This window comes from Oryza sativa, chromosome 3 (genome assembly GCF_034140825.1).
Source record: "Oryza sativa Japonica Group chromosome 3, ASM3414082v1".
NCBI classification, from domain to species: Eukaryota; Viridiplantae; Streptophyta; class Magnoliopsida; order Poales; family Poaceae; genus Oryza; species Oryza sativa.
In genome coordinates, this window is record NC_089037.1 from 27,740,851 (window position 1) to 27,752,911 (window position 12,061).

At 44.2% G+C, this 12,061-nt stretch overlaps 1 protein-coding gene across 1 annotated transcript; it reads left to right on the plus strand.

Moving 5' to 3' along the window:
* Window positions 1-9,977: 9,977 nt before the first annotated feature.
* LOC4333715 (probable galacturonosyltransferase-like 1) lies at window positions 9,978-11,249 on the plus strand. Its single transcript, XM_015773839.3, has one exon. It carries the CDS (start codon window positions 10,012-10,014, stop codon window positions 11,092-11,094), a length of 1,083 nt encoding a protein of 360 aa, XP_015629325.1. The 5' UTR covers window positions 9,978-10,011; the 3' UTR covers window positions 11,095-11,249.
* Window positions 11,250-12,061: the final 812 nt, after the last annotated feature.

Sequence of the window (12,061 nt, forward strand, 5' to 3'; positions counted from 1 at the left end):
ACTTCATGCAGGTGTTCAAACGTTCGATGTAACGGGGTGAAAAATTTTGGGGTGGAAACTAAACAGGCCCATAATTGCCCAGCACCCTAAACAACACCATATATAATAACCTAATATGACACGCTAAAACTTTACACCCATAGCTTCCCCTTATAAAGAGTTTGAGGCAATTACAAATTTACCACTATTTTGAATCGTTATTACAAGACTGTCACTAGAAAATTGCAAAAATGCTACTAGAACTATCGTTCGAGTGACATACTTGTAATATTGAAAAAATCGGTGGCAAATTTACAAATACCGCGAAGAGTTTTTGGTCAATCGGTTGAAAGGGCTGAACTGAGCAAGGAAAAAGCGACGTCCACGCAGCAGCAAAGCCAGCAAGGCAGCAACGATGGCGCGGGCGCGGCTGCGCGTCGCGGCGGGAAGCTTCTTGGAAAGGGAAGGCGAGACGAGACGGACGCGGGTAAGTACGTACGGGGTTTGGACCTGCAAATCTGCAATGGGCAAGTGGGTTGGGCAACTATAGCCTTGGCTGGGCTTGGGTTTAGTGGAGACGCCACTGCCTCTGCCTGCCTTCCTTGTGACCAACTCATCGACTACCTCTGCTTTGCTTTGCTATGCTGCGTGACTGGGCTGTCTGCGTTTTGCTTCCTTGTAGTACTACAAGACTATGGGTGTGTTTTTCACGTCAAAATTAAAAGTTTTGTTGAAATTGAAACGATGTAACAGAAAAATTAGATGTTTGTGTGTGTAGGAAAGTTTTGATGCGATGAAAAAGTTAAAAGTTTGAAGAAAAATTTTGGAACTAAACTGGGCCTATAACTGCATTAATTCTGCATTTAGAGGTTGAGGTTGGAAACTCCGCTTTCCCTTATGAAAAATCCATTAACGCATAATTATTAAACATTAGTTAAAAAATTAAAAAATAATATAATTTTTAAAAACAACTTTTTCATATAGTTTTTTTTTTTAAAAAAAACACCGCTTATCAGTTTCAGAAGCATGTGTGGACAACGAGGGAGTGGATGTTAGAAACCTAATGCGCCGAAACACAGCCTTATCAGTCCGGCGATATCAACTCTTACTAATCATAGAAATAGATTAAGTTGATGTGTGCTTAGTGGACAACAATACCAGCTTTAATTATCCTAGTCAGTTTGGAAGGATCTGATCAGCCGCTAATCCTAGCTGTGCGTGATGCCAGATCAACACGGTGAATCGTATATAAAACTTATCAGCAAGTAATCCAGCTGCATATGTAAGTAATATAACTACTACATTACTTTGGTTTACCAGCATGATTTTACGACTGCTTTGGTCCCTTTTTCTGCAGCTTGTCGGGTCAATCAGCTTCGTGGTTGATGAACTGAAATCAGTTGACGAACAGAGCTTTCTTGACGGTGAGATGTATGCTAGTCCGGTCTAACAGCTGGCTTACCTGTGAACTTTCTTTTCTGCAAACGACGGCTCCAAAATTAGACGCTTCAAAAGGCAAAAAAAACTGTCCAGTTTCTCAGGCTCGTGGTCGCACCATCGTCCAGCCTCTGACCCCAACTCTGACTTCGAATTTACAAATGGGCGACTAATTTTAGCAGATCATCCTGAGATCCTAATCACACAGTGGTGGTGCACGTACCTAATTCCGAGCCTAATAGTTGACGGCGAGTTTACCTGTTTGACCTGCCCGTCAAAGCCATCTTTGGACTCATTGGCTTTAGTTTGCATAGTTGCATTCAGGTTTACGATCTATCTAGAAACCACGAAATCCGGATTATTATTTTTTGGGATCGGCTTAATTTTTTATTAAGTTAAAGAAAAATCGAAGTAGATTTAAAACTTTTGACAAGATATGTCTGGATTTTATCTGTCTTTATTGGTTTATTAATGGAGATACCGCTTGCAAGTGATTTTTATCTAGTATTGAGATTGTGAACTAGAGGCGGATTCAGAAAGATAGCAAGAGAGACTGAATAAATTAGTTAAAACTCCAACACTTCTTTTAAGGTACGTATGACAGAAAATTTCAGAGGGCTCTCCTGGTCACGGTGTTGATAGTGAAGGGTTCGAAGTTTGAACCCTCGCCGTTCCACGCTAGATCCGTCCCTGTTGCGAACCCTGGTTGCATTGCTGCTTGCTCTTGGTGAGACATTCATGTGTTGGAATTGGGTTTGGAATTGTAGGCGGCGGCAGCAGCAGCAGCTGGTTCAGGTACAGGTCACAGTAATGGGAGACAAGTTGCGGAGACCGCGACGTCGTTCGTGTACTAGGAAATGGTTTTGGTAGGTGTGCTTTGGTTAGTGCGGTGATGCACAGAAATTTGGCATGCTATGACCTAGCTGTACATGAAAAACTCGATCGGTTTTAGACGGAGCTGGTTAGTTAGTTAGTTTGTTAAGCGTCTTTGTGATTAACGAGTTGGACAACTTTTTGGGGATAATTGATTATCTTCAGTTGTAGACAATCTCGAATTCAATAGGAAATTGTAGAGGGAAGGGGACAATCTCTAAATCAATCTGAATTTGTAGAGTGAACGGGGCAAATTAAACAGAAGCTTTGCAAGGAAGGTGATCTTCAAGAGATGGGCAACCTGAATTAAATTTCAGTCACTTTTCTTATTTAATCTAATGGTTCTCATCACACCTAGCTCTTTCTTAGATAACAAGTTAAGCAATAAACTAGTCTAACATACAAAAAGTTTTTTAAAAAAAACACCAAACTACATGAAAGAAACTTACAATTTATACAGATTTACAATATTACTAGATGTAAACAAGTATTCAAACTCAGATAAAATAAAGTAAAACCATATATGTAACCACAAAATTAAGTAAAATTGTATATTACATACCAATGTAATTTCGGCTTATGGATGTGTAATTTTTTTTTACTGAAATTTTGAAATCTAGCAATACCGTATATATAAAAGTATATTTGACCTCTGCATTATCCATATGACCATAGACCCAATATTTTTTCAGTAACACAGTACAAGCGTAGTCGCTTATAACACGGGCATGATCACCCCTATAAACGCACATCCCCGCACCTTACCCCTATGAGCGCCTTCAAAATGATGGGTCGTTATATCTTAAAATTGACCTAGTCATCATGAACATTTCGCTATTGATGGGTACGTTACTTACCACTGAAAAAAATAATTAACCGTAAATAAGAGCATCCGTATCAAGTCTAAAACTTAAATACATGTGGGTTGATTAAAGAAAACATAACCAGTTGAGTCATGCACAATTCGCACAGACCTAATATTTGAACCCGGTTGTACATAGTACACATTAACACGGTTGAGTTTTATTTTTTGAATGCGAACAGGGATGAGTTATTAGCTCATGAACATTCCTACCAGTGTTTTACCGTTATCTCTACTGATACTGATACCGTTCAGTTTTTATAATCAATTACTCCCTCCCTCCCAAAATATAGCAACCTAGAATCGGATGGAACGTATTCATATTTCATCCGATTTAGAATACGTTCCATCCGATTCTAGGTTGCTATATTCTGAGACGGAGGGAGTAGTTTTTATGACAATTGACGGTGGGGATGATTAATTTACTTGCTTTGTGTTTTACACCTTTCGAGAGATCTTTGACTTCCTGTAATTCATTCTTTTTAATTACTTGTTTCATGTTTTACACGGTTTTAGATGTCTTTGACTTCCTGTAATTTATTTTTATTTTTTTACCGAGGATGAAGAGTGAGGAGAGATCTTGACTTTGCTTTCTTGCTTAATTTAGTTGAGCATCGACGGAGATATCATCGAGAGATCGACTTGATCCACCTGAAAACGATATATTTACCATTCCTTCCTGAACTTGCTGATCTTCCATGTGAAAAAGCCACCATTTTTTACTCTGTTTAGCACCTCTCCACCTCTGATTCGATCTTATTACTTTTGCCTTTGCTTTCTTTTTTTTTTAAAATCTCCACATCATTTTCAGTTTTTCACGAGATCATTCAGATCTGTAGAGCTTTCCAAGGGAGCAGCAGCTTCCTCTCACTGTCACCTCATAATGAAGATGCTTTGTGTATAGTTGTGTGATGTGTTCGTCATCTCGTCTCCTTGTAGCTACGCTTGTGTCGGTGCAGCAGCCAGTATGGTTTTCTTTTTTTAACCATGCATTTAGGTTAATTAATCTCATTTCACCGATTAATTTGCCTGTGTGAATTTGAGATTAAGTAGGGAGGAGGCATTAACTAGAGCCGGCACATAATGAAGGCTGATGTGAATGGATAGATGTTTTTGCAGGGCATGGAGAGCCATACTGGTATAAACGGTGTGGCATTGAAGATTTCACATTACCTGTTGAACTACGCGGCCATGTCACGAGGAGTTAATGACAGCATTTAGATTATCATAAAATTTTCAAGTTCTTCTTCTTTTTTAAAAAAACATGTTTGACAGGGCCAGAGAAGTTTCAGCAAATATATGGATTATTCCAGCTCTGATCAAGTTATGTGTTAAATTACGAGCAACGACTAATAAGCCGTAGAAAAATGAAGAGAACAAATTTATAAGTTTTTTTTAAAAAAAAATGTAGGTTCTAAATTTGAAATTGGTGTGATTTGTAAGACAATAATCAGACGACGAGACTTTCAAAAAAAAGGAAGTCTTTTGACATGTGCACACCGACAGGCCATTTTGCTTGCAATGCACACGAAGAATTGGGACAGTGCTTTGGCATCTGAAAACGCCACGTTGTCGTCCCTCACGATCCAACGTTGATCTTGGCTCATGATTGCTTCTCGATCAATTCTTTCTTTTTTTTTAAGAATTTCATTACTACTACTGTACAGGGGTACTGGTACTAGTATACATACTCCTCTCGTACTATTAAAGGAAGTCGTTTAAGATAATATTTAAGTAAAATCTTAAAAATATAAATCATGAATAGTTTTTAAATTATTGAGTCTGAAAATATAAAAACTATATGAATAGATTTAGCTTTCATAAAAATATATATGCCACTTTTCAATAAATATTTTTATAGAAACAAAAAATTAAAATTATGTTTTAGAGATCGCATCGCTGTTCAAAACGACTTTCTATGCAGCTGAAGTCAAGGCATCTGACTGTAGACTTCATATGGATGTATCAGATGACCACGTGGCACGTTCTTACAGGGTCCCACCTACAGCTGCTGTGCAGTATGCCTCCCCTCACTGCACCTGATCCCAATTCCTCACCGACGAATGCTACGAAATGAAACGAATAATGGTCGCCTTTTTTTGGCACATGAATAATGGCCTCCTGAATGTACCTTTCGATTTGAAGGTTTTCACAGGAGTTTCAAAGAATTCAAATCCTTAGATGTTTGTTTCTCTAAGAAAAAAAATGTACGAATTACCCCCCTCCCCCCTAACTATTGCGACAGTACGAATTACCACATAAACCACAAAACCAGACATATTACACCTTAAACTATTGATACCGGATGAACTCCCCCGCCCCCCTCCCCCCTCCGACTCAATCCTGAGCTGTTTTTCTCCTACGTGGCATACACATGACGTCGACGTGGAAATCCAATCAGCAAAAAGAAATAAAAGAAAATATAGGGCCCACCTATCATTACCTCTCTTCCCCTCCCCCCTCACTCCCTCGGGCGTGCGTGGACGGGCTATGGGCGGCGGCGGCGGCGCGCGAACGGGCGGTTGGCATGCGGGGGGTGGCGACAAAGCGCGAGAATGGCACGCGGGCGGCAAGCGGTGAGGAGGGCGTTGGAGGAGGCGGGCTTCGTTGTCATCGTCGTGGGGAGAGGGGCAGATGAGGTTGGAGGATGCACCAGCGAGGGAGCGCCCTCCTCGCCGCAACCCGCCGCCTCTCGCGCCCTCTCCGTGAGTCCGCAACACTATAGCCCCATCGCCTCTAGCGCCCTCCTCGCCGACGCCCGTAGCCCGCGGTCCGCGTCCCGCACCCTCCCTCCGCCCACCCCCCCCCACCCCCGCCCGCGCGCAACGCCGTGTGCTCGACCTGCACTGGACGACCCAAACCCTATCAAGAACGTCGCCGCCGCTGCTGTCAGGGTTATGGATACCACATACTTAATAGTAGTTGACTAAATCTCGGCAGGACCCACCACATACCATGTCTTATACGGAAACAATATTCGAATATAGGAGGAGTTCCGCATAAGGAAGGATAACTAGAGTTCTACATGAAAATGACAAGGACTACTCGGATTGTATCCATATTGGTTTCCCTAGTTCTACTTGGACAAGAGGACACCTATGGGTATAAATACAAAGCCCCCTAGGAGGAGAGTGAACACGGAACAACAGAAGCCACAACATACAAGCCAACATACGCCAAGACAAGACACTAGATATCGACTTCAGAGATAGGCATGACTAGTCCCCTACGGTGCCTACGGATACCGTCAGGAGAGATATAGCGTTGTCTCTGATCTCGCCGGATGCGGATTCGAGGAGGAAGGCTACCCTGTTGTCGACTACGAGTCAGACATTCAGACCGCCATGTCGACAACACTTAGATAGGCTACCCCAAATATTGTACGAGTGTGATTATGGTGAATAAGAGCAATACCGGCTTCGGCCAATAGGATGAAGGGTTATTACCTGACAATTCAGGGGGCCCGAACCTGTATAAAAATCCTCGTCTCCGTCTCTTTTACCTCAATCTCGCATATATCCTGGTATCAATGATCCCCATACTATGCAAATACCGGAATCGTGACATCAAACGTCGACAGCTGCCGCCACGCTGGTCGACGCCGCCCACCACTCGGAGCCAGGTGACGACACGCGGAGGGAGAAGCTGAGGACAAAGAGAGATGAGGCCATGTCGACCCGTCGCTGCCGCCCACCACACGCGGAGGGAGAAGCCGAGGATGAAGAGAGACACGGCCATGTCGACCCGCTGCTGTGCACGCTGACCACCCGACGGCCCGAGAGAGGGGTGAGAGAGAGAGAGAGAGACCGATGACCCCAGGTTGAAGATGATGATGACGAACTCAGACGGGGTGGTGGTGATGGCGGCGGTCGCCGGGGGCTCGGAGCAGAAGGGCGGAGACGACCTCCGCCTCCACCCTCGCCACTTCGCCGCCCTCCATCGCGACAGGGGGGCAGCAAGGCGGCGCGGCAGCAGGGGGACACGGGCTCAGCCACGCCCACCGCCTGCCGCGCCCCTGGCACGCCCATCGCCGGCCACCAACTTGTCGCTCCCAACGATATCTGAGACAGAGATAGAGAGAGATTGAGAGGAAGAGGGGAAGAGAGAGGTGGGAGAGTATGACAGGTGGGCCCCAGCATTTAAAAAAAATGATGACTAGATTACCACGTGAACGTTATGTAGGACAATACCGATTTGGATTGGGTCGAGGGGGGTTATTCGTCCAGTATAGATATTTCAGGATATAAAATGTCTGATTTTGTGGTTCAGGGGTAATTCATATTGTCGTCATAGTTCGGGACGTAATTTGTACTTTTTTTCTTTTTTTCTAATTATCCAGGTTGTTTGGAAGATAGCATTAAGGATAGCCGAATTCATTTGGATTGCATCTATGTTTTTAGATTCCTTTGGGATCTGCGAGCACATATATTTCAATATTGTTCCTTTTCTATTCCTATCTTTCCAAAGAATAAATTGCACATTATACCAGCTTCTATTTCTTTATAAGTGGCCCTCGTGGAAGTAGAGATCGAGCTTATCGGCCACCATGGCTAGCGCTAAAGATGCGGATTAGGGGCAACCATGTGAAGGAGAGAAAGAGCTTGGGGTTCAACCTGATTTGAAGGAATTATCACTAAGGTCGCGGCATTGCGCCCAAGCTTGTGGAAGTTTGGAAGAGCATGGCAGTGAGATCGTCCTCAAATATAGGGTTCTGCCTGATTTGGAGGAAAAAAAAACAAAAACTTTTCAACCATCACATCGAATGTTTGGACACATGCATAGAGTATTAAATTTAGAAAAAAAAAACCAATTACACAGTTTGTGTGTAAATTACGAGACAAATCTTTTAAGCTTAATTGCGCCATGATTTGACAATATAGTGCTACGGTAAACATTTACTAATGACGGATTAATTAGGCTTAACAAATCCGTCTCGCGGTTTTCTGGTGAAATCTGTAATTTGTTTTGTTATTAGGCTACGTTTAATACTTTAAATGTGTGTTTGTATATCCGATATGATAACCAAACCCAAAAAAATTTCATAAACTAAACAAGGCCTAAGGTTGTGGCAGGTAGCTTGCAATGGTGGTCGTTGGTTGGCTTGAAATAGTGATGACAAAAAGGACAAATGTAGCCTAACTAGAGACAAAGGGATTGCAAGTTTACCTGATTCAAAGTAAAAAAAACATGAGAACAGGTATGTTCTATGTTGCAACTGTGGTAAAGAAGCCCTAGAAGCGCAGGAAGAGAACCGATGGCAAAATGTGTGATGTTGTTCCTTATAATTGAGGGCAACGAAGAACAAAATAGTCATGTGAAAAAATTAAACCATTTACTAGGAACAAAACTCGAGAAACATTTAGGGGTTTTCCGACTAGCTTCGCAAGGTGGTTGGCTAGACAACCTGAGTTCGATGTCTCACCTCTTCTAATTATTTAATATTAGGTCATGCCCTAATATTCACGTCTTTTTTTATTAGTGACAAAACTTCATGCGAAATTTAAACAGAACATAATTTCTGTTTTTTAGAACTAACCAAGGTTGTCATTATCCCGATTCGTATCTAGTATCTTACGATATTATGATCCTACCGAGACGAAACGATACCGATCCCACCTAGTATCCTAATTTTTATAATATCGCGATCCTACTATTCATTACTACACGATCCTACAAAATCTTATATGGTATCCCGATTCTACGATCCCTACAATACTACAATATTATTTAAAATAACATGGTTTAAAAAATAATGTAACTAAATATACTCAAATTTATATGAAAATCAGTTCAATATATCAAAACCAACGTGGTTTCTCTTGATAAATGTCTTTATTTGCATGACATATATCATTACTATATTTTTTATATAGAATGGCTATATATAATTAATATAAATATTAATTAAAATTAAAAAAAATCTCATAGTATCCCGATACTACGATACGATCCTACGATTCGATATTACTTTGAGCAAAATGATACTCCCACCATCTATTTTTGATAGTCATATTTCCAAATCTGAAAATTTTATTTTTGATAGGCATATTTCAATCCAACAACCTATCATCTTAATGATTTTCTCGAATTTAATGCGTGACTCTCCATTCTTCCACACATGATTGGCTATATGGGCTTTGAGAAATGTAAATATTAATGAATCGCTTGTTTACGAGGAATGACTAGTAGCATGCTTAAATGAATGATAAGTAGAATTACTTATCATTGGTCTGTGTATCAAGATGAAATATGACTATCAAAAGTAGATGGAGGGAGTACTACTTAGTATCCCGATCCTGACAACCTTGGAACTAACATAATTTCTGTTGAGTTACTCACAGTTAACCCAAGTGCCACTCCTTATCAGATGGTCTCAATCCCAATTAAACAAACCAACATGAGGTAAACATGTAAAAGCTATACTTAAAAAAAGAAGAGAACCATCCTAGGCATGATTAATTACACTCCCTTCCAATAGCATCACCACTTGCAAATCTTTCTTTTTTACCCTAAAATAGCATACTATGCGCTACTTGTAGTAAAAACGCCAAACGTGCCGGTAATCCCATCCTCACGCGAAGTTAAGCATTTAACCCCCTTCCATTAATCACGCGTCCTCTCTCAAACCCGTTTAGTACCACTCCTGTACGCGTCACGTGTCTGAAGTCTGAACACGCTTTCCCCCCTCCCAAAAAGCCTTTGACAGTTTGACCCCCCAGTTTGACGCGCCTCTCCACGCGCCGCGCCACGCCACGCCACGCCACGCCACGCCACGCCACGCCGCGCCGCGCCGTATATAAAACGCGCGCGCGCGCGCTCTCCTCTCAGTCTCTCACACGCAAACGCGAACACGCGAGGACATGGACGACATGGCCAAGCTAGCTCAGATGCCGCGCGCTCCTCTGCTCGTCCTGCTGCTGATGCTGGGGGTCGGCGCGGCGGTGGCCGTGCCGGAGTACAGGGAGGCGCCGCACTTCACCAACTCGGCGGCGGCGCGGTGCCCGCCGCCGCTGCCGGCGACGGACGCGGACGCGGCGTGCTCGCCGCACGCGGCGGTGCACGTGGCCATGACGCTGGACGCGCCGTACCTGAGGGGCACCATGGCCGCGGTGCTCTCCGTCCTCCGCCACGCCTCCTGCCCGGAGTCCGTCCACTTCCACTTCCTCGCCTCCTCCTCCTCGTCGCCGGAGGCGGCGGCGGCGGTGCGGGAGCTGAGGGACACCGTGCGGGCGTCGTTCCCGTCGCTGGCGTTCCGGGTGTACCCGTTCGACGAGTCCCGCGTCGCGGGGCTCATCTCCACCTCCATCCGCGGCGCGCTCGACCGCCCGCTCAACTACGCCCGCTCCTACCTCGCCACCACGCTCCCCGCCTGCGTCCGCCGCGTCGTCTACCTCGACTCCGACGTCGTGGTCACCGACGACATCGCGGCGCTCGCCGCGACGCCGCTCCCGGGGGAGGCGGCCGTGGCGGCGCCCGAGTACTGCGGCGCCAACTTCACGGCCTACTTCACGCCGGGGTTCTGGGCGTCGCGGGCGCTGTCGGAGGCGGCGTTCGCGGGGCGGCGCGCGTGCTACTTCAACACGGGGGTGATGGTGCTCGACCTGCCCCGGTGGCGGCGCGCGGGGTACACGGCGCAGATCGAGGAGTGGATGGAGCTGCAGAGACGGGTGCGCATCTACGAGCTGGGCTCGCTGCCGCCGTTCCTCCTCGTGTTCGCCGGCCGCATCGCCGCCGTCGACCACCGCTGGAACCAGCACGGCCTCGGCGGCGACAACTACCGGGGGCTCTGCCGCGGCCTGCACGCCGGCGCCGTCAGCCTCCTGCACTGGAGCGGCAAGGGGAAGCCATGGGACAGGCTCGACGCCGGCAAGCCGTGCCCGCTCGACGCCGTCTGGGCCAAGTACGACCTGCTCCGGCCGGCGGCGGCGATCGAGACCTCGTGAGATCGACTGAGCTGCTCGCCTTTTTTTTGTTTTTTTAGAAGAAGAAAGAATGTGTTGGTTCTTTGGTTGTTCATAGATCATCAGAGATGTTTATGCCAAGTGTAAATATTGTTTAGAGGAATGAACAGTGATGATGCCAACTTTTTTGATCTAAAGTTTCGAGTTTTTATTAGATTTGAATTTCTTAAGCTTTTGTGTGTGCCCTTGTGGATGTTGTGTTCTTCGTTTGGCATGCATGCATTGTTGGTTTTTAAAAATTTTATTTTTGTCTACATTTCTCCTAGCTAGCTATATATATAATGGTGCCAATTAGTGTAAATAATTAATGGTTGCTACTATATATACTACGGGGCAAGGTTTGCACTCAGTTGCCTACTTTGGCCTGATCTTTTAATTATGGCGATTGTGCATGTGTCTATTTCAAACATTTTTCTTGTTGTTTTCAATCAATTTGGCCAATTTTTAAACACTTTAACAACGAGCTGCTCTTCCTTTAATTAAAGCCTATGTTCTTTTGTGCCTCCCACTAATTTTGGGCTTGATTAGTGGCGAAAGCTCGTTTTTAGCATAATGGGTGAAGAGTGATTGTCGGATTAACTGATGCGACCGCGCCCATTTGCCTTTTGTTTTATTTTTATGTGCTTTTTATCTTTGTGCTCCCACGCCGAGCTAATTATATTCACACACACTTTATTAGCTAGATATACAATTGGATTTGGAACAGCATCCATGTGGCCACCGTGGATTTCAGAACCAAGAAAATAAAAATTCCACGAACTGAGTTAGCTCGGCATGTTAGATTCTTTGGGGGTAGAACATATTCATTGTATTCAATTTTTTATATGCCTGTTTGTATTTATAGCTAATTATTTTTCCATCTATTGATAGTGATGTACTCGTCGATAACAAAATGGATGTGATGAATTTATTAATCTTAACATATGTTGATTTAATCTTGATAATGCTT

Bases quoted from the DNA above. Each gene is read 5' to 3' on its own strand.
- LOC4333715 (XM_015773839.3), top strand. From the start codon at position 10,012: ATGGACGACATGGCCAAGCTAGCTCAGATGCCGCGCGCTCCTCTGCTC.